This window comes from Pleurodeles waltl, chromosome 5, assembly GCF_031143425.1.
Source record: "Pleurodeles waltl isolate 20211129_DDA chromosome 5, aPleWal1.hap1.20221129, whole genome shotgun sequence".
In the NCBI taxonomy this organism is placed as follows: domain Eukaryota; kingdom Metazoa; phylum Chordata; class Amphibia; order Caudata; family Salamandridae; genus Pleurodeles; species Pleurodeles waltl.
In genome coordinates this window covers 429,713,852-429,737,823 of record NC_090444.1, presented here as the reverse complement: position 1 = coordinate 429,737,823, position 23,972 = coordinate 429,713,852, and the positions used below count along the sequence as shown (strand labels likewise).

Genomic DNA, 23,972 nt, shown 5'->3' with positions numbered 1-23,972 from the left:
GAAGCACACCACACACCTTATTTTATGCCAGAGGACCAGGATCATAAGTACATCTCACAACCAAGGACTGTCATGGCCAAAGCAGTTGACAAGCCTGGACCCATATCATATGAGAATTACTCATTTGGAGGAGAAGGATATGAAGAACACAGCATTTAATGTTTGCCCTTTAGGATCAAGTCTGTCATTCCTATCTGACAAAGCACTACAATGAAACTGCTTGTTCAATATGTAAAGCCTCTGCTTGAAAAATACTTTTGTCACAAGTGGGATGGAAGGTGGGTGCATTATTCCACAGTGCTGTGCCAGGCCTCTACTGAGTCACTGTTTGTCACGATTGTCAAAGATACTGAAGAAGTAGGCTCCTGTGAAAGTAGGAAGGAGGGGAGTCAGTAGCATGGACACCACACTGGATCATAAATTGATACCTCACTGTGGACCTCCACAAAGCTTGCACCCAAGACACACTGCACCTTGAGTTTCCAGCTTTGATACAGAGGGCCAGATAACTCATGGCATCGAGCAGACACCTTTCATCTGTACACTGAGAATCTTTCCTCTGAGGTCTGACCTCAGAGAGCTTCTGCTTCTTGGTAAGGAATGACATTGAGAGTGCCATGCTTTGACCTGCAAACCTTGTCCAAATAATGCCTTGACAACTGTCTCTTCCCACTACAGACAAGACCAGCCTATACTGAAAGGCACATTCTGTCCCGTAGTATTAAGGCAGAGGCAGGAAGGCTTGAAGTAAAGATGAAGCAGACTAGCATTCAGCAATATGGTCAGGTATTTGATCTAGTAAAACCTTGACTCCGAGCACAACATATGCTTCACCTCAAAACATTGTGCAGCTTTATACTAGGCAGCAAACTGTATAAGGTGACATGGACAATCATCAGATTGTCACTTGCTAACTTTCCACAAAACAGCCTTCTCACTAGAAACATAGGCATACCTTCGATGAGGCTATATCCGTGGCGTACAGGGCCTATCCTATTCCTCAAAAGAAGAAAAAAAAAAGGAAAGACTACCCCATCACAAACTCACCATCGTCCACACAAGTGTCACCATCACACCCCATACACATACACTCAGTCTGATTAAGACCTTCTTGTAGACCTACTGCCCCTGTCACATAATCCATGGACAGCTGCTCAATAAAAAGATGCTTAGCATGTGTATGAGGGATAGTCTGCTTTGTAGACTTAGTATGTCAAGTCATCCTCCTACCTGATGAGACCTTGGCCTAGCAAGCAGTAATAGTTAAAGTCACAGCATCACACTATTCCCATGCATATGCATGAGGAAGGGGAAGACTTCCTCATTGAGGGTCTTATTAAAATTGAAGGCACTGTATAGTCCCTCCAAACTATGCTGAACTGCTAACAGTTAATTGCAAGGACCTTGTAAAGGCCAAACTGGTCGCTACAAGTGTTGAGAAGTTTAAGCATGTACCTTATGACCCTTTGTTCATTCGCAGGCATGCCCCACGTGCTCAAGCATCGCCTGGAGACATACTATAATAGAGCAAAGGAGATGGTACAGGAAGGCATGATCTTCACCAGAGTTGATATTAGGTGTGATTTGTCACAGCCAACAGTCTCCAGGCAGATGATCACCAGTATCCTCATTCACCATGCTTGACTTACGGCATCTTGCTTCTAGCTTCCACCCCAAGGTGCAGCAACACCTCACATGGCTACTTTTAAATGGCTATTATCTCATCTGGCCTCAAATTGACAAGATGCTTGAGACATTCAAAAAAGATACGGACACTGCTATATACATGTGGCGGGAGGCTGCAGCATTAGCAGTAAAGAACTTCTTTTCACAGACTGCAAATCCGTGCATAGTCTTCTGCTCCGTAGTCTCAATACTAGCTGCTGCTACCCTTTTAGGAAGGCCAGCAACCAGTTAGACAGTAAGACTTATCTAGAGGTGACTTCCTTGTCAGTATCTGAGCAGAGGCCAGAGATGTGCAAGGTACACCTCTGGCAACAAGGGATCATTAATCTGCCATTTTCTTCCCAAACATTCAACACTCATCAAGTGACTTTTAAAGTTGTTCCTTCTCTAGTGGCAGGTTACAACCACACATCCATGGGTGCTTTCCATCATCACCCATGGGTATTGTTTAGTGTTTCATGCTACACTACCCAGCATACCATCCCAACAACATCAGAAAGGATCACCACAGAGTCTGTACTCCTTATTTTGTTTTTCCTTCAGACAAAGAAGAAAAAGCTGTGACAGATTCTTGACTTCTGAGTGTAAAACCACTACATTACGTTCAATCTCTTCAAAAGGATGACTCCCACACGTGGGAGACTACATAACAACCGTCATCCTTAAAAACTTCTACTTTCATATTCCAAATCATGTAGCTCACTGCTAGTACCTCAGATTCATGGTACGTGTGGTTCACTGCTGATTCAAATTTCTATCCTTTGGGTCATTACTCCCTGCATTTAACAGAGGCCTAGCAGTACTTGCAGCACATCTCTGGTGCGGTCACATTGAAGTATTCCTATATTTAGAAAAATAATTGCACTCATTTTCTCTCAGGTGTTCCTGGGAGCTACACATAATACTTTTATAGCCCCCAAGCAATGACATTACATTTTCCGGCAGTGAGAATGGCGATGGAATGAATGCTCATGCATTGCCTTGGTTCAGAATGCTACATATGATCCTTTTCATGAATGCCATTCCGTTTGCTTGTCACAAGCCACTAGGGATTGGGCAGATCTAGTGTTGGCAGATGCCGTTATTGAGCGAAAACTGCTGTGCTGGAATCAGTAGAATGTGTTTCTGAATAGGTCTTGCTCAAACCGCAGCTGACCATTAATGTGGATGCCTTCCTTGTGGGATGGGGACCTCACGTGGGTGACCTCATGATCCAGAGACAGTGGCTCTTGCAACACCTTCTCCTGGTGTACAGTTAGTTCTCAAAGCTTTTCAGAAAAAATTCCCCAAAAAATGGTTCTCATTTGAACAGACATCATGGCTGCCATGTACTCTGTACAAAAACAAAATAGAGGGGCACTCACTTGTAGCAATTGTCCAAACTTGCACAGATAGTTGCCCATTTGTATCCTTGTTGGCAGAACATCTGTCAGAGATGGGCAATGGCTTTGCAGATGTTTTAGCAGGAGTCCTCTATAAACCCACAAATGGGAGGTCAGCCTACAGGTCTTCAATCATTACTTCCAGTAGCAGGCCCACCAGAAAGTGATCTTTTTTTTACCACACATGAGAATGCAGCATCCCAAAATATCCTGGCCAGGTACTCTTACCGCTGTCCATGGGCTTTGCACTAGGGATCAGCTGGTCAGGGATTTTTGCATACTTTTCCCCCTTTCTACCATTAATCCCATATAAAGTCAGGAAGATTCTGCCAGCACCAATGATGCTGATCCTCATCATCCCAAACTGGACTTGTCAGCTGTGTTTGTCTCCTTTATAGAGCGGTCCATCCACCCCCACAAGAAGCTACAACTGCGTCTATATCTGTTTACATTACATCAAGGTCTGTTGGTGCATTCCGAGCTCAGGGTTCTTGGTCTGCAATTTGATTCCTGAAGTGTTAGCGTTTGGGTATTTGCTGTTTCCTGACAAATGCATGCAAATCTTAAGAGGCCAGAAACCCTGCTATGTGAGCACATCGTGCAGCTAAATTAAAGCTATATATTCAATACTTTAATAGTTTTAATATTGGGCCCATGGCAATCACAGGACAAAATAATATTTGGTATTAGTTACACCTTCAAAATAAGGGCTAGCCTATTTTTCAATACATGTAGACTTGACAGCTGTAGTTCTCTACCTACATATTGAACAGAGTACCACCAGTATGTCTTTAAAATTCCTTTTGAAAGGTTTAAAGCTGAAAATGCCTCCTAGATTACCACCAGTCCCTTTATAGTACCTTAATGTTGTCCTTAATAAACTTGTGTGGCTTCCTTTCGGAGCCCCTCCATTCGTGTCCGCTGCAGTTTCTATCCTGGTAATTGTCCTTTTGTGTATTTATTAGCCAACTCTGGAGTGACACCTAGATTGCGTGCAAGACGTGACGTAATTCCTTGCCAAATGTCATCTCTCCATTTCCTGTGAATCAAGCCATTGTCTTACCTTCCTTTTCCTGTACCCACAGTCAGTGGCTGAAAGAGAATGACATACCTTAGATGTTATATATGGTATAAAGAAACCCTGCTGTACTTCATAAGGATATTGCAAATCATTGAGGAGTTCAGTGACCATGTAGAGCAGTGGTCTTCAAACTTTTTTATGCTTTCCTATGGGCCCTTTACTATGGGCTAAGTTACGGTGAAGAACGGGAGGGTTCGCTCGACCCTTTAGAATACCAGCTCCAAGACCCTCTGGTCTATGGACTCGCATACAGACTTGGGTGAAGCCAGCGAACTGGAAACTTCACCAGATACTGGCATACTTGGTACCTGGTCCAGCCCCACCACAGGGGCTCCTGTGAAAAAGGACAATTGCCTGTCACCATATCGCCACACCAGGGGACCCAAGTTTTCTGACGCAATACCTCACTCAAGAGAGCTTGGTTATCTAAGCCTCCACTTCACAGGGTACATTCCCTGCCGCACCCCCAGATAGAGAATCCAAAAGGCAGGATACACTTGGAAAGAAGTATTTTTTTTTTTGTTCTTTCTTTCTTCCACCAGCCTAGCAATGCAGTCCATGAACACTGGTCCCACACACTGTGGTATACAATTGCACAAGTGCTGCCACAGGTGCCGTAGGAGGCCCAAACTGTACTGTCTCAGGCAGTTGCCGATGGGAGAGGCGGAGTTCACCAGCCGTTGAGGAGTGAACACGACTGACAGAACGTTTTTTTTTGTTCTCCTTTACCTTCTCCGGCGAGAGGCTCCTGTCTGGAATTAGAGCCGAGTCCCTCATCGTGAGCTGCTTTGGATCCACAGAGAGAATCTTGAGTGCAGTAAGCAGTATAATCATAGGACAAAACCAAAACCACTTAAAATGTGCCTACTATTCAGTTCTTTCCAGCCACTCTCTCAAAGGAGCTCAAAGTTTCTGTGCCTCCCCCTCCTCCCCTTCACATCCAGATTTAAATTATAGATTAGTACCTCCTTCCATTCCTGCAGCGTCGGAGGAGGGCACTCACCCATTTCTTACAGATTTTTCATCTAGCCAACAAAATCATATAAAAAAAGCAATTTAGCGCTGTCTCTCTAAGTTGTCAACTGGTTCTGATTCTGTAGGGATCCAGAAATCACTAAGGAGGGGCTTACCTGACATTCCATAGAAAGAACGTCCCCTATTACCTCCTCCACCTCCTTTCAAAATCGAGTAAGCTGGGGGCACCTCAAAAACATATGTAGGTCATCCTCCAAGACCAGGCCACATTTCTTACACGCCGTTGAAGTTTCATGCCCCATCTTCGATAACTTTCCAGGACTCCAGAAGGCCCTGTGGATTGAGAACTGATGATTCCTTCTTAAAGACGCAGGCCAGAAGAGTATTAGATACTTGCCATTGAGCTCTTATCTGTTGTCTGGCAAGTCTTCTCCCCACACCTCCTCTGGAAGAGTGAACTCTCTATTCGCAGTATCCAATATCAGCCAGTACAGTTTTGTAACCTCCTTTCTCGGGGCAGGAGGTTCATTCATTTGAGCCCCCTTCCTCCTCCTTTACATGTTTCATCCAGTTAGTAATTTGGAAGTATTTAAACCTGGAAAGATTGCACCCCCATCTCCCCACATAGGGACTCAAGAGTCCAAACTCCTATCCTTGACTAGGTGTCCCCAATCTAAAAAGCCTGCCTCCTTCAGAGGAACAGCCAACCTGTCTCTAGTCCATTCTGGGGAGCCTGGAGAGTTCCATATTGGCGCATACTTGCTATAATATGGTAACTTAGTGGCTCTTCTCAAACCCCACCAGAGTTTTACCAAATCCGAGATTACCGTTAATCTTATTTTTTTGAAGAACTTGGGGTCACCAAACTTACATAAAAAGCCTTTCTTGGATACACCATTTATTTTCAATCATAACTTTCAAAATTTGACCTTTCTCAGATTCTCCTGGCTCCTTCATTAGCTCCCTCGAATTCTTCAGGAAGAAGGCCCACGCATAATAATCTACATCCTGTAACACCAACCCTCCTTTCTCTCTCCTCCTCAACTTCTTCCCAGCAATGCTTACCCCCTTTGAGGCCCAAACAAAAATGCTAATTTCTCCCTGAAGTTTATCCAACCATTCTTTCTCAAACATCAAAGGGATCGCATTAAAAATAAATAGGAATTTAGGTAAGATCACCATCTTGACTAAGTTAACCCGTCCTCTCATAGTAAGGGAAAGACTGACCCATTTCTTCATTAGCTGGCTAGACTCCCTCAAAACCTTCTTGAAGTTATCTTCAACAATTGTATTTATGTCTTGTGTTATTGTGATACCTGAATATTTCACCTCCTTCTTTACAGAGATCCCTTCCGCCTGCATTAAGATTATTCACTGTTCATTGCAAACCAGCTGATTTTCCCAAATTCCTTTGTTTGCTCTTTCCGAGCTATCATTGCTTGACCCAAATCTGCTGTGTACACTAACAGATCATCCACCTAAAATAAACAAAAACTGACCATTTTCAAATAAACCTAGTTAACCCTATCAAATGCTTTAGTGGAGTCTACCATTACTACTGCCAAAGGATCCTGGCTTGTAGTAGCCAAATCAGGGTGTGTCAGCTCCTGCATCAACCTTCCCTTCATAAAACCCTTTTGATCCATGTGAATAAGCTTTCCCAGGACACAATTTAACCTGTCCGCCATAATCTTAAAATTGTTGTAATCCCTATTTAATAGGGGAATTGGTCTATATGCATTGCAGGATCTTGGGTCCTTCCCTTGCTTCAAAGTCACTGTAATACTTGCTTCCTTCTAAGACGGAGGCATCATACTTCTCCCTTCTAAAATGGCACTACACAGCCCCACAAAAAAATTATTTATACAGTTTCCCAGGGCGCTGTAAACGTCCAAAGGCAGATAGTCCAGGCCTGGTGCTTTCCCAGTCTTCCCTGATTTAAAAACCTGATCCAACTCTTCTAGCCCAACTTGTTCATTCAGGCCTTTACTGTCTAAGTCACACAAAGTATCCAAGTCTAACTCTTCTAACCAGGTCCTTACCGCCCCCAAGGGTACTTCTAGATTCTCTTCATATAATTCTTTAAAAAAAATCTCGGAAAGCTTCCCCTACCTCCTTGTCACCCCTCCTCCAGCTCCCGGAGGTTGCATGTCGTAGCTCTATCACCCTGTTCCTCTATTAGCCTTTAATTTCCATGCTAGTAATTTACCACAGTTTTCTCCATACTCATAGTGCACTAACCTGTTCGCCTAGAATCTTTTCTTAATCCTATTCTCAATGACCGCATTCAACTCCGTTCGCAACTTTGATCTACTCTGTACAGCTGATCTACATCCTCATCCTTGAGACCAAGCAATGTCAATTTTCTTTCTCTTTGTTGTATCTGCTTTTCTAACGTACCAAGCTCTTCGTTGTACAATCGCATTTTAAACAAACCCATTCTAATTAGTATCCCTCACACAAAAACGCCTTAAAGGCATCCCATACCATAGCTGGGGAGGTTGAGCCCACAATAAGTTAGAAGAATTCCTTTACCTCAGCTTGTAATTCTGCCAGCACCACCAGTCCCGGTGGTAGCCCGCCCCCTGAGTTGTCAACACCTAGAAGCCGTTCGGGGGGTTCTCCCAGGGAAGTCTGGGGAGGGGAGTTGGGAGGCAGGAAGGGGAACAGGACACAGGGTGTGGAGTATGTGGGGAGAAAAAGAAAAAAAAGACATCCTCAGAGTAATGGGAAACAGGGGGAACTTTAGTATGTTTTAAACCAACGACAGGGGGTAGATGATGGGGGAGAAGGAGTTGAGGCTTCTGTTTTTGGGATATTAACGGATTACGGGTTGTAAATGGACAAAAGAGGTTGTTACAATACATTAAAGATGTCCAAGCAGATATATTAGTGTTGCAAGAGACTCACCTGTCTAGACAAGAGTGTGTGGAGTTGTTTAGGTCATGTTGGGTGCAACAAATAATCTGCTCGGGCCAGAGTGGTGGGAGTAAAGGGGTCACGGTGCTTATTAACAGGCATTATTATATCTACCTTCAGGAGGGACCGGTAGACAGGGCTGGAAAATGGGTCATAGGGAGCTTGGTGGCATATGATAGGGCATTTACAGTGGTGGGGTATTATGGGCTCAGTAAGGATGATCTTGCCCCATTAGTGGATTTATTTCAGCACTTGTTTCAATTTTCAGATCCTATTATTTGGATGGGGGATTTTAATGTGGTGCTACACTATGATTTAGATAGGTCATCAGGGAGTAGATCCCGAAGTAATGAGAAAATGCGACTCCAAGCACTATTTATAATGTCCCAGTTGGGGTTATGTGATATATGGAGAGAGAGGATGGGGTTAACCCGAGGGTACACATTTAACAACAACAAAAATACAGACATCAGTCCAGGATCGATTACATTTTAATAGATAGGAATCTGGGACAGGATATAGTTCATGTTGGAGCTGATCACTCCACTATCTGGATGAATATTGGTCTAACAGGGAATATTGATCGGGGTAGATGGATGCTCGATAGAACCTAGGCAGGGCGGTTTCATTGACAGTGAACCTGAGGCGCTACACCTGACTGAGGATGTTTGGCTTTTCAGGGGATGTCTAGGCTACTTTGATGGACATGCCCTTTGATGGTATCTGTCTCTTTGGAGACAAGGCAGATTCGGCGCTCAAGCGCTTCAAGGATTCTCAAGCTTTGGCCAGGTTCTTGGGCTTTGCAACGGTCCCTTGTCCCACCCAAGTCTGCTTTTCGTGGCTACGGAAGGGGCCTCCAAATGCGTCCATTCCCGGCAAGCTACTGGGCCGCACGTGCTGTCCCCTCTGCGTGGCTGAGGGATTCACCAACCTTGAAAATCAGGAAATCTGCAGTCTAGTCAGTCCGCCAGCTCCTCCCCCTGCATCAGCCTCTAAGCCTTCCTGGTCAAGAGCCAGTTAGAGGCAGGATCTGCCAACACTTGCTCCGCTGGTAATCCATCACATCAGACAGGTGGGTTTTGCCAATAGTCCGAAGGGGCTACTACTGCTGCTTCCATGCCACTATCCTATGATCGGATGGCTGAAGATCACTTATTCCTTCTCCTTGAGTAAGTTACAGCTCTCTTGGTCAAGGGAGCTGTAGAGAGGGTTCCTGTGCCAGACGTAGGTTGTGGTTATTATTCCTGCTACTTTCTGGTACCCACGAAAAGACGAGGGCCTCTGCCCTATCCTAGACCTTCGGTCCCTCAATCTCTTCCTCAAGAAGGAGAAGTTCAAGATGCTCACTCTGGCTCAGGTTCTAGGTGACCTGGGCCCGGAGACTGGGTGGTAGTGATGAATTTGCTGGACGCCTATGTCCATATTCTTGCCCTGCCTGCCTGCCAACAGATGTTCCTTGCGGTTCACAGTGGGCCACAAACATTTATTTCATTGTGCTCCCCTTTGGTTTTACCAGCGCCCCTCGGGTGTTCACCAAGGTGATGGTGGTGGTCGCATGACTGGCTGTTAAAGGTGGGCTCACCCCAACTGGTCATCTCCCACCTCTAGACTACGGTGGACCTCCTGCATTCGCTGGGGTTCACTACAAATGTGCCATAGTCACACCCGACTCCCTCTCAGATGCTCTCTTTCATCGGAACTGTTCTGGACACAATGCAGTTTCGGGCTTATCCTCCGGAGTGGCGAATCCAGGATATTCAAGCTATGATACAGATGTTGCAGCGTCTCTCCTGGATTTCGGTGAGAATGACTCTGAGGCTGCTGGGCCTCATGGACTCTTGCATCCTGCTGGTGACAGGCCAGATGGGACTTGAAGTTCCAGTGGGCGCAGCATTAGGGAACCTCTCAACAAGGTCCAGATTTGTGATGGAACCGTGCAAGTTCTGCCGTGGTGAATAACGAACCGCAATAGGGTCAGAGGCAGATCCCTCTCCCTTCCCCAACCACAACTGACAGTAGTGACAGATGTGTCACTCCTGGATGAGGTGGCCATGTGGGAGAGGTGAAAAACAGAGTCATCTTGTCTCTGGCGGAATCCGGACTCCACATCAATTGGTTGGTGCTCCATGTGATCCAGCTAGCATTGAAGGCATTTCTTCTCTCTGTCAAGGGGAAGATGGTGCAGATGTTCACGGACAACACCACCTCCATGTGGTACTGCAACAAGCAGGGCATGGTGGGGTTGTGGACCCTTTGTCAAGAGGCTCTGCGCCTCTGGACGTGGCTGGGACAGCTGGCCAGACTTACTCAGCCGAATATGCATAGCAGATCACAAATGGCATCTCCGTATGGAGGTGTCGTAAGGTCTCCTTCAGCTTGGGGAGAGCCTTGGTTAGATCTGTTTGCCTCCGAAGAGAATGCGCAATGTTGGCAGTTTTACATGTTGGACATTCCAAGGAGGGATTCGCTCAGAGACTCTTTTCGTCTTGAGTGGAAATCAGGCCTCCTGTACGCCTTTCCACCCCTACCAGTCCCACCCAGAGTTCTCAAAAAGATCAAGAATGACTGAGCCCACGTAATCCTTGTTACCCTGAATGGGGCACAGAGAGTCTGGTATCTTAAGGTGCTGAACATGTCCATCAATCCTCCGATCAGACTGCCCCTCCGGGAGGATCTTCTGTCACAGCAGCAGGAGGAGGGTTGGGCACCCGAACCTGTCCACTCTCTGCCTTCTTGCATGGAGACTGAGCAGCGACAGTGACGGCTTTTGACCTTCCACCCAAAGTCTGTAACATAATCTAGGCAGTCAGGTGTCCAACTGTCGTTGGAAGGAAATTTGTGGCATGGTGCACAGACATGTCTGTTGACCCCCCCACTCTCTGCCCCCTCTCACTGAGGTCCTATTGTTTGTCCTTTCCTTGGCCCAGCACGGCTCTGGCATGGGTGCTCTTAAAGGTTATCCGTCTGCTATTTCTGCTTTTTTTAGATCACCTGATCAACGTTCTTTAGGTTCCCCAAAGGCCTTACACACTTTTTTCCTCCATCCCCATTCAATATGCCCCAATTGGATCTGAATATTTTTTTACATTTCTGATGTGCACTTCTTTCAAGCCTCTCCTCAGTTGTCCTCAGACTTCTCACTTTGAAAACAGCCTTTCTTGTGGTCATTAAATCTGCCTGCAGGGTGAGTGAGAAGCAGGTTTTGTCATCTAAGCCGCCCTACCTTTCCATCCATCCTGACGGTGGTGCTTCGCACTAGCGCTACCTTTCTGCCAAAAGTGGTTATGCCTTTTTATGTAGGCATCATGTTGCCTACTTTTTACGCTCCTCCTTCATCCTTCTAAGGAAGAAGCGAGACTCCATCGCCAGAACCGAAAAAGAGCATTGGAGTTCTACCTTGATCATCCAAAAGAGTTCCGGGTGGATGATCAACTCTTTGTCAGTTATGTTGGTGCAAAGAAAGTTTGGCTTTACAGAAGCGTCCATCTCCAGGTGGGTCTTACTCTACATTAAGATCATTTGTCAGGCAGCATCGTGGGCTTTTCTACACATGTTTACCAAACACTACTGCCTGGACAGTCAGGTACGTAGAGACAGGAACTTTTCCTGTTTGGTCCTGCAAGACTTTCTAGTATGATATTGGTTCACAGACCCACCTCTGGGGCTGGTATTGCTTGGGTAGCTATATAAAGGTAAGAAATCTGCAACTTGAGTCTCTGTCAGATGAACATGTTACTTACCTTCAATGACCACTTATCTGGTAGAGACAATATCTAGCTGCAGTCTCCTCACCGAACCTCTCATCCTCCCTACTCTGCAAACTGATTTCTAGGGGCAGGGACTCCACTCTCAGTGCCTTCTACAGTTCATATACATGATGCTCAGCAACTTCATGCTTACACTTACCAATTAGGGAAAAACACAGTCTTAAGTGGAATATGTGTCTTAGTGCATCATGGCTTCCAGTGGTGTTGTCACACATTACCTCAAAACTGAACCTTCTCCTTCGATGAAAAGCTTGTAACGTTCCTAGCTTGACACCACATGGCAGGAGTGTGTAAAGAGAGAGCGCTACAAGCAGCTTACCAATTGTTACAGGTAAGTAACGTTTTCCTTACTGGTATTTTTTCAATACAAATAGACATAAAATGATGAAAGAACATGAATGTTTTGTCTTGGATGATTTCAAGATTAGCAGTTTTTTTATTATACATATGAAACTGCAAGCAGCAGCTATTTTCTGTTTGCTGCACATCCAGTTTTACTCCCGTACAGCGGAAAGAGTTGAAGTAGTTCAAGATGATAACACTTAGATCAAACTGCATATGTAGGATTGTTGTATATACATGTTTCTTTAATTTAATTGGACTTCATCACTCATTTAATCGTTTTCTGAAAATAATTTACGGAGTTTGTAAAAGGGTTTATGCTTATTTTGAAAATTGCACATTGTTCACATTATGTGGTGATTTACATAAATGTTTCAGGAGGAAATTCAGTCAACAAAAGAAGAGCCATTCTCTTCAATCCATAAACCAATTGCTATTGGCATCCAGCAGCAAGTAACCGTTGGAACAACACACATCTCCAAACTGACTGATGAACAGCTCATAAAGGAGTTCCTAAGTGGCTCGTATTGCTTCCATGGGGTGAGAAATCAATCTTTTCTTTATGCTTTGTTTTCAAACATTTTTCAAGCACTCATGAATTTTTCACCCGCCAAAAGGTTACATCATGTAATCTCTGAGCCATTTTTTGAATGATATAAACCTTGGTTCAACACTTCAGGAGGAGGTAAAGCATTGAGATTGTGTAACAGGCTTTGTTCAAGGGCAAAAAACCCCTTGTCAAATATTTGTGTGTATTGGACATCTCATTCCTTTGTCAGGCATTCCAGTTAGAGCTTTACATTGCCATAGAAGAATATTACTGTAGGTAGCTGGCTGTCTATATAGTGCACTAAAATGAAGTACACCTTGCAGAGAGTCCAGTGGATCACGCAAAGTTTTGCAGCGGCAGACATCGATAGGCCTGATGCTCTATTTGTGGTAGTGTGGGTGAGTAGTTAGGCTTATCAAGGAGGCATGTTAAGCATTTGTTATGATCACAGAGGCAATAAATGAGACACAATTTAGAAAAATAACAGTTGTTTTTATATATGCTTTGAACCAAAAAACTTTGTTGTCAGGTAAGCAGATTTTGAATTCGAAATACTTGACTGTTTCAAAAATCGACTGAATTTTCACAGTCTTCAATGTTAACCTGTGGGAGGAAAACAAGAATGTAGTTTCACAGGTAAGTACACAGTTTACAATCCCAGTCTTCAGGGTTTTGGACTAGCACTGGGCAAGGTACAGGTTAGTACCAAGATTGCACACAGCGTCGCGGAGGCGGCTGGGTGCAGAGGTCAAAGTCTGAGTCAGTGCCCAATGGTAATCAGTAGAGATGGAGGGGGGTGGGGAATGAACATGCGCTGCTCCCAGGTAAGTAGGAGCGAAGTCAGAGGTTGGTCCCTGGGTATTGAGATGAGCACCGGAAGCGGGGTGGGAGGGTGGGGGAGCACCAAATTTATACCCTTGGTGGCACAGGGGCGGCCGGTTGCAGAGTGCTAACAAAGTGTCGGGTACCCAATGCTATCCAATGGAGACAGGGGTATCCACTGAAGCGTTGCTTACAGGCGAGTAAAGTGGGGTCAGGGGTCAATCTCCTGGAGTTGAGGTAAGTACAAGGGGGGGCGGGGCACAAGTCAACATAAAGCTTACACCCTTAGCGGCACAGGGGCAGCCGGGTGCAGAGTGGCAACACAGCGCTGTGCGCCCAGTGTTATTGAATTGAGGAGATGACTTTCAGAAATGGACTGTAGGCTGTGAAAGGTCAACCCACTGCTGCCCAGGTAAGATGAGATGCCAGGGGTCATAGGCACACATGATGGTCCAGCTCCCAAAGGCATAGGGGCTGTGGGTGCTGAGGTGCCTTTTGGCATCAGAAACAAGGTACCAGGCAGGTCACAGTCCGGGAGAGTCCTCCGATTTAGGCTGCAGGCGTTGCTGTGGAGTCCGACAGGTGTCAGACCTTGGTAGACTCTTGGTCAGAAGCGCAGTGGAAGCTTCAGTGGACTGGTAGTCCCTTTGGACTTGGACTCGGGCCGGGAGCATCGGGTGCAAGGTGGCAGTTTTGCAGTTTGTCAAGCAGACTTCTTCTTTAGAGATGGTTTCTTTTGGACAGGTCTGCTGTCCATGGGAGTTCTTGTTCTTTATTGAAGGCAGGCAGTGTGGGAAAGTGACCCTTTTGTCATGGATATCTATCTATCTGTCTATGTATCTATCTATCTATCTATATATTTGTGTGTGTGTATATATGTATATATATATATATGTTCGATGGCATGTGTAGCTGCAGATACACATGCTTTGCACATCCCGCCATCTAGTGTTGGGCTCGGAGTGTTACAAGTTGTTTGTCTTCGAAGAAGTCTTTTCGAGTCACGAGATCGAGGGACTCCTTCCCTTTCGGCTCAATTGCGCATGGGTGTCGACTCCATCTTAGATTGTTTTCTTTCCGCCATCGGGTTCGGACGTGTTCCTTTTCGCTCCGCGTTTCGGTTCGGAAAAATAGTTAGAATCTCGGAAAATTCGACGGTATTGTTTGCGTTTGGTATCGAGTTAGTTACAATAGATCGACACCGAATTTTGAAGAGCTCCGGTGGCCCTTCGGGGTTTTCGATCCCCCGTCGGGGCCTGGTCGGCCTGCCCACGTGACTCTTCAAGGCTAATGGAACAGACCCCATTCCGCTTCTGCCCCAAATGTCACAACAAGTATCCTTATACAGATCAGCATCTGGTCTGTAACTTGTGTTTGTCTCCAGAACACAAAGAAGATACTTGTGAAGCCTGTCGAGCTTTTCGGTCGAGGAAGACATTAAGAGACCGAAGAGCGAGAAGACTACAGATGGTGTCGGCGCCGACAGGACAAAAACACTTGGAGGAGGAAGAAGAAACCTTCTCCATCGAGGATTCGGACGAGGTCGATCCCGAACAGACGCCGAAAACCGTGAGTAAGACGTCGACACACAAAGCTCACGGAAAGACCACTAAAGCCCAGGGGACGCCACCGCCAGCAGGCCATGGCTTAACCCGAAAAATAGGTGACCGATCATCGGTACCGAAAAAGGGCACGCATGTGTGGAAGACATCCGACTCCGGTCGAGATACCGGCACAGAGCAGACTCGAACCCGAGACAGCGGGTCAGAGCAAGTTCGACACCGAAACGAGTCAGCACCGAGAGACGGGAATGCCGAAAATTAAAGTGTCGTCGGAGCCGAAAAAGACTGCCGAAAAAGTTTCCATTCTGAAACATCCAGCCTCGGAACCGAAAACAAGTTCCTATACAGAGGAACAGGGACTGTCCTCACAAATGCAAGGACATAGATTCGGACAAGAACTAGAGTCAATGGAGTCAGACTACACTCATAGAAGGCTCCACATCCAAAAGGACACAGGGAAGATAAGTACTCTTCCCCCAATTAGGATGAAAAGAAGACTTGCCTTTCAAGAAAAAGACAAGCAGCCACAGGCAAAGGTGGCAAGACAAGTAACCCCACCACCATCTCCACCACGCTCAACGCACACATCACCGGTAGCCACTCCACCACTGATGCAGTACCCAACTCATACTGGAATGAGTCAGGATGATCCCGACGCATGGGATCTTTATGATGCGCCAGTATCAGATAACAGCCCAGACTGTTATCCAGCGAGACCGTCGCCACCTGAGGACAGACAGCCTACACACAGGTGGTGTCAAGAGCAGCGGCGTTTCATAATGTCACCCTGCACGCAGAGCCTATTGAGGATGACTTTTTATTTAACACGCTATCCTCCACACATAGCCAATACCAAAGTCTCCCTATGCTACCTGGAATGCTAAAACACTCCAAACAGGTGTTTCAGGATCCTGTGAAGGGGAGGGCCATAACTCCAAGGGTAGAGAAGAAATACAAGCCACCGCCAACAGACCCTGTATACATCACGCAGCAATTAACACCAGACTCTGTGGTAGTAGGGGCAGCTCGCTAGAGAGCGAACTCGCACACCTCGGGAGACGCACCACCTCCAGACAAGGAGAGTCGCAAGTTCGACGCTGCGGGGAAAAGGGTTGCAGCACAAGCGGCCAACCAATGGCGCATTGCCAACTCACAGGCATTGCTGGCGAGATATGATAGGGCTCATTGGGACGAAATGCAACATTTCATTGAACACTTGCCCAAAGAGTTCCAAAAAAAGGGCACAACAGGTGGTGGAGGAAGGACAGAGTATCTCAAACAATCAGATACGCTCGGCAATGGACGCAGCAGATACAGCTGCTAGGACAGTAAATACAGCAGTAACCATAAGGAGACACGCATGGCTGCGTACATCAGGATTCAAGCCGGAGATACAACAAGCCGTGCTGAATATGCCATTTAACGGACAGCAGTTGTTTGGGCTGGAGGTGGACACTGCTATCGAAAAACTTAAAAAGGACACTGATACGGCCAAAGCCATGGGCGCACTCTACTCCCCACAGAGCAGAGGCACATTTCGTAAAACACAGTTTCGAGGGGGGTTTCGAGGACAAAGCACAGATCCCACAACCTCACAAACAAGGCCCACTTATCAGAGCCAATATCAGCGGGGAAATTTTCGGGGACAATATAGAGGAAGCCAATTCCAAAAGAGTAGAGGGAAGTTCCAAAGTCCCAAAACTCCTCAAAACAAGCAGTGACTTCGACATCACAAATCCCCAACACATGACACCTGTGGGGGGGAGACTAACCAAGTTCTACAAACATTGGGAGGAAATAACAACAGACACTTGGGTACTAGCAATTATCCAGCATGGTTATTGCATAGAATTTCTCAAATTCCCTCCAAATGTCCCACCGAAAACACACAATATGTCAAAACAACACATGGATCTTCTACGACTAGAGGTCCAAGCGTTGTTACAAAAAGATGCAATAGAACTGGTACCAATTCATCAGAGAGGAACAGGAGTTTACTCGCTGTACTTTCTCATACCCAAAAAGGACAAAACTCTAAGACCTATATTAGATCTCAGAACATTAAATACCTACATCAATTCAGATCACTTTCACATGGTGACATTACAGGACGTAATCCCATTGCTCAAACAACAAGACTACATGACAACACTAGACCTAAAGGATGCATACTTCCATATACCGATACATCCTTCACACAGAAAGTACTTAAGGTTTGTATTCCAAGGGGTACATTACCAATTCAAAGTGTTGCCATTCGGGATAACAACTGCGCCAAGAGTTTTTACAAAATGCCTGGCAGTAGTGGCTGCACATATCAGGAGGCAGCAAATACATGTGTTCCCGTACCTAGACGATTGGTTAATCAAAACCAACACGCAAGAACGGTGTTCACAACACACAAAGTATGTCATAGAAACCCTCCACAAACTAGGTTTCTCACTCAACTACAAAAAGTCACACCTTCAGCCGTGTCAAACACAGCAATACTTAGGGGCGACAATCAACACAACAAAAGGGATTCCCACTCCAAGTCCACAAAGGGTACAGGCATTTCACAATGTAATACAGGCCATGTATCCAAAACAAAGGATACAAGTCAAGATGGTGATGAAACTACTAGGCATGATGTCCTCATGCATAGCCATTGTCCCAAATGCAAGGTTGCACATGCGGCCCTTACAACAGTGCCTAGCATCACAATGGTCACAGGCACAGGGTAAACTTCTAGATCTAGTGTTGATAGACCGCCTAACATATACCTTGCTTCAATGGTGGAACAATATAAATTTAAATCAAGGGCGGCCTTTCCAAGACCCAGTGCCTCAATACGTAATAACGACAGATGCCTCCATGATAGGGTGGGGAGCACACCTCAATCAACACAGCATCCAAAGACAATGGGACACTCAGCAGAGACAGTTTCACATAAATCACTTAGAACTACTGGCAGTATTTCTAGTGTTGAAGGCATTACAACCCATAATAAGCCACAAACACATTCTTGTCAAAACAGACAACATGACAACGATGTATTATCTGAACAAACAGGGAGGAACACACTCAACACAGTTGTGTCTCCTGGCACAGAGAATATGACATTGGGCGATTCACAACCACATTCGCCTAATAGCACAGTTTATTCCAGGGATTCAGAATCAGTTAGCAGACAATCTCTCTCGGGATCACCAACAGATCCACGAATGGGAGAATCACCCCCAATTACTAAACACTTACTTCCAAAGATGGGGAACACCACAAATAGACCTATTTGCAACAAAAGAAATCGCAAAATGCCAAAACTTCGCATCCAGGTACCCACAAGATCAATCTCAGGGCAATGCGTAATGGATGAGCTGGTCAGGGATATTTGCATACGTTTTTCCCCCTCTCCCACTACTTCCGTATCTAGTAAACAAATTGAGTCAAAACAAACTCAAACTCATACTAATAGCACCAACCTGGGCAAGACAACCTTGGTACACAACTCTACTAGACCTCTCAGTAGTGCCTCATATCAAGCTTCCAAACAGACCAGATCTGTTAACTCAGCACAAACAACAGATCAGGCATCCAAATCCAGTATCACTGAATCTAGCAATTTGGCTCCTGAAGTCTTAGAATTCGGACATCTAGACCTTACACAGGAATGTATGGAGGTCATAAAACAAGCAAGGAAACCAACCACAAGACATTGCTATGCAAATAAGTGGAAAATATTTGTTTTTTATTGCCATAATAATCAAATTCAGCCATTACACGCATCTGCTAAAGACATCGTAAGCTACTTACTGCATTTACAAAAGTCAAAGCTAGCTTTTTCATACATTAAAATACATCTTACCGCAATTTCAGCTTATCTGCAAATTACCCACTCAACTTCATTATTTAGGATCCCAGTCATAAAAGCATTTATGGAGGGCCTAAAGAGAATTATTCCACCAAGAACGCCACCAGTTCCTTCGTGGAACCTTAACATTGTCTTAACACGACTCATGGGTCCACCTTTTGAACCCATGCACCCATGTGAGATACATTATTTATCATGGAAAGTAGCGTTTCTCATTGCCATCACATCTCTAAGAAGAGTAAGTGAAATACAGGCATTTACCATACAAGAACCCTTTATTCAAATACACAAGCATAAAGTAGTTTTACGAACTAACCCAAAGTTCTTACTAAAAGTCATATCACCGTTTCACTTAAATCAAACAGTAAAACTACCAGTGTTCTTTCCAGAACCAGATTCTGTAGCTGAAAGAGCACTACATACATTAGACATCAAAAGAGCTTTAATGTACTACATTGATAGAACAGAACAAATACGGAAAACAAAACAACTGTTCGTTGCTTTTCAAAAACCTCATACAGGGAATCCAATATCCAAACAAGGCATTGCCAGATGGATAGTTAAATGTATTCAAACCTGTTATCTCAAAGCAAAAAGAGAACTGCCTATAACACCAAAAGCACATTCAACTAGGAAGAAAGGTGATACTATGGCCTTTCTAGGAAATATTCCAATGACTGAAATATGTAAGGCAGCCACATGGTCTACGCCTCATACATTCACCAAACATTACTGCGTGGATGTGTTAACAACACAACAAGCCACAGTAGGACAAGCAGTACTACGAACTTTATTTCAAACAACTTCAACTCCTACAGGCTGAGCCACCGCTTTTAGGGAAAATAACTGCTTACTAGTCTATGCAAAGCATGTGTATCTGCAGCTACACATGCCATCGAACAGAAAATGTCACTTACCCAGTGTACATCTGTTCGTGGCATGAGACGCTGCAGATTCACATGCGCCCACCCGCCCCCCCGGGAGCCTGTAGCCGTTTCGAAGTTGATCTTGAACATTTGTAAATATATCATTTTAAACCAAATTATGTACATACATATTTACTCCATTGCATGGGCACTATTACTATAATACACAACTCCTACCTCACCCTCTGCGGGGAAAACAATCTAAGATGGAGTCGACGCCCATGCGCAATGGAGCCCGAAAGGGGAGGAGTCCCTCGATCTCGTGACTCGAAAAGACTTCTTCGAAGAAAAACAACTTGTAACACTCCGAGCCCAACACTAGATGGCGGGATGTGCAAAGCATGTGAATCTGCAGCGTCTCATGCCACGAACAGATGTACACTGGGTAAGTGACATTTTCCATACCCCCCCCCCCTCCACACACACACACAAACACTTTCTCCCCCCTCCCCCGATAATGATACTAACTTGACTGGATGTGTGCTGGGATCCTGCTAACCAGGCCTCAGAACCAGTGTTCTTTCCCTAAACTGTACCATTGTTTCCACAATTGGCACACAGCTAAGTCCCTTGTAAAAGGTACCAGTGTACCAAGGACTCTGTGACCCTTGAGGGTCCCTAAGGGCTGCAGCACGTAATGTGCACCCTAAGGGACCCCTCCCCAAGCATATGCACATTGCCATTGCAGATTGTGTGTGCTGGTGGAGAGAAAAAGGTAAAATCAACACGGCACCCCTTCCTTTGTGTGCTTTTGCCCCTTCATGCCCACAAACCACTGCCTGTGGCATAGGTTAGTCACCCTGCTAACAGGCCTTACAGCCCTAAGGCAGGGTGCACTACACCACAGTTGAGGGAATAGATGCATGGGCAATATGGCCCTCCAGTGACTAAGTCCATTGGGAGACATTGTAAGTGCAGTGTGGCCATATAAAGTACATGGGCTGGGAGTTTCTCATTACGAACTCCACAACTCCATGATAGCTTCACTGAAGGCTGGGAAGTTTGGTATCAAACTTCTCAGCACAATAAACCCACACTGATGCCGGTGTTGGATTTATTGTATTTTACCCAAACTTTTAGTGCAGTACTGACCAGTTTGTTCCAGACTGCCACTAAGCAACAAGTTTCTTACCCCATGTGTTCAGAGCCTTTGTGCTCTCTGGGGCCAGAAACAAAACCTAGCATAATCACTGGGGTCCTTGTTAGCAGGATCCCAGTGAACACAGTCAAACACACTGACAAACGGGCAAAAAGTGGGAGTAACTAAAATAAAATGAGGCTACTTTCCTACAGCAGGGTGCAGGTTCCTGTGTGTGAGGGCATCCCTTCATCAGCAGAGGTGCCCCCACAAACTCCAGTTCCAATGCAGTGGACTTTGTAAGTGCGGGAAGCCATTTTACCCGCGTACTGGCCTATGGTCCAGCTACATAATGTGGTAACTCCGAACCATACTCATATATACTAATGCCAGTACTGTTGGCATTATTCCATGCACTCTGGGTGCTCCTTAGAGCCCCCCCCAATAATATTGCTTCTACCAGTCTTTCAGGGTTTGCGGGGAGCCTCAGACAAGTTTCTGCCCTTCTGCTGCTTGACCATCTCAAGCAGGGGAAGGCAGAACAACTCATTTCCTGTGGGAGAGGGAGGCAACACTATCTCCCTTGGAATAGGTGTTACATGGCTGGGGAGGGGTAGCCTCCCCATGCCACTAGTTTGCTTTGAAGGGCACATTTGGTGCCCTCCTTGCATAATCCAGTTTGCACCATTTCATGGAACCCCAGTCCCTGCTCTGCGGCAAAAGCACACAAAGGAAAGGGGAGTGACCACTCCCCTGCCTATTACCACCACAGGAGTGGTGCCCAGAGCTCCTCCAGGTGGCCACTTGATTATGCCATTTTGGAAACAAGATGTGCAGACATCAGTGACCCCCTATGATAGGTGGTCACCCGGCAGACTGACCAAGCCCCCTGTTGGGGCCATTTAGGGACTCCCTTGTGGGTAGGTCTCCAGATTCGGCAGCAAGACTCCACCAGGACTCCTCTGCAATAACCTCTTCTGCTCCTGGTAACCAGAACGCTGCTGGCCTGCACAGGAACCAAACAAGCCTGCAACTTCCGAGATGACCTCGGCTTGCAACATTGTTTCTCCGGCTCCTTACAGCAGTTGCAACATTTCCACAGCTTGCATCCTCTGGGGTTGGCAAGACTTCAGTTGCAGAAGCAAGAAGGAATCTCCCTTGGAGTGAAGAATTCACTCCCCTCCATCTGCAGGCACCTAAGGCAACGATGGCCGGCTGCTGGGATCTTCTGCCATCCGGCTCCAGGAAGAATCTCCAACACAGGTGGTGGGTCTGAGTGGTCCCCTTGGTCCTCTCTACCTGCTGTCCAATTTTGGAGATGGTGAGCACTTGCCTGTCCTTGCAGGACAGTACCTCTGTGCACTGCAGTTCTTGCAGCAACCAAGGTTTGTTGACTTCTGCTCCAAGGGATCTTCAGGCTCCAAGTAGCTCCGGCCTCTAGCACTTCATCCTTGCAAGGACCATCTCGTCTCTGCTGATCCAGTGACGTGGGACTCCTCTCCAGGTGTGCTGACTGGGCCTCACTGCAACTTACTGTGTCTGCTGCCAGTGGGTTGCCTGTGGGAGCTGTGACTACTTCTGCTGGCTCTCCAGATTGCTGAAGGTCAGCCCAGACTCCCTTCCAAGGGTCGAGTCCCCTGGGCCTTGCTGGCGCTCTTCTTTCTTGCAAATCTTCTTTTGCTCCAACTTGCATTTGCCAAGGCTTGTTGGTTGTCCTCTTGAGCACTGACCATTTGTGACCCAGCGACCGTCGTGAGACATGATCTGCACAACTCCAAGGAACTCTCTGCAGCTCCTGCGCTCCACAGCTGATCTTCTTCCCGTGTCAACCTGGGTCTTCATTCACAAAAGGGTGGGTAGTGGCTCTTGCTCCGTCTGGACACTCCTGTGTGGACTGGACTCTGTCCCCTTCTTTTTCACATCCTCTTCTGCCGGAATCCACTGTTGGCTTCCATTGGACTGGTCCCGGTCTTGCAATTTTCCTCTTTCTAAGTCCCCTTGTTCATCTTTGGGAGGACCAGGTACTTACCTCTGCCCTCCTGGTCCCTGGGGGTCACCTAGGTACTCACCTCTTGGGGTACTCACCTCTTGGGGGTCCCAAGTTCTTACCGCTCCCCTCCAACTACTCCACATCTTTGGGTGGGAGACCTCACTTCGCACCACTGTTTGTTTATAGTTTGGCCCCACTATAGGGCCCTATAGATTTTTCTAGACTGTTTTTTACCAATGCTTGTTATTCCTATATGCGAAGTCCTAATAATTATTGTGTGTGTATATATAGTGTCTACTTAATGCCGGTTGGGGGACTGCCTATAAGTAATTTAGTTTAGTGTTACTATAATAAAGTACCTTTATTTTTGCAACACTGTGTGGTTTCTTTCAGGTGTGATAAGTTGCTGTGTGACTGCTGTGGTATTGCAAGTGCTGTGCACTCCAAGATAAGTCTTGGCTGCTCATCACAGCTACCACAAGAGAGCCCTGGCTTCCTAGACACGGTCTTTACTCACTAATAGGGGTTTCCTGGACCTGGTATAAGGTGCAAACACCATAGGTGTCCCCACACACAAGACCAGCTTCCTACAGTGTAGCCACCCTCAGAGACAGTAGCCATTGCAGCCTAGTATTTAAGGGGCACCCCTGAACCTTACTTATCAGATTCCTGGCAACCTCAAGAAGAAATGACAGCGAATCTGACCCCAGCAGGGAAGCCTCCAGATGACAACTGACTGGGCCCCAGCCCTACCGGCCTGTCTGCACCTTCAAAGATCCCTGCTCCAAGAAGGCGATGCATCCTGCAGGACCAGTGACCTCTACAAACCCCCAGAGGACAGTGGCCCTGTCCAGAAGAAACCCTCCCAAAGGACTCCAAAACTGCCCCAGATCTGCTAGCACTGCCCACTCTGCACCAAATGCCCTTGGCCCGAGTTCAGGTGGCCCACCAGTCCAGAGAAGGTCCCCAGGCGTTCCGACCTCGAGACCACCCTAGGTTGACCCCTCCTGGACAACAAGACCATGTCTGTAGCCTGAATCCA

The 23,972-nt window shown here is 46.2% G+C and overlaps 1 protein-coding gene across 1 annotated transcript in view; it reads left to right on the top strand.

Annotated features, from left to right (window-relative positions):
* Positions 1-23,972, top strand: part of ERLEC1 (endoplasmic reticulum lectin 1) — a 331,659-nt gene that overhangs the window by 218,778 nt on the left and 88,909 nt on the right. The window contains exon 9 of the mRNA XM_069234195.1: positions 12,531-12,692. Within this exon, the coding sequence (XP_069090296.1) occupies positions 12,531-12,692 (162 nt within the window). The remainder of the gene's footprint in view (positions 1-12,530; positions 12,693-23,972) is intronic.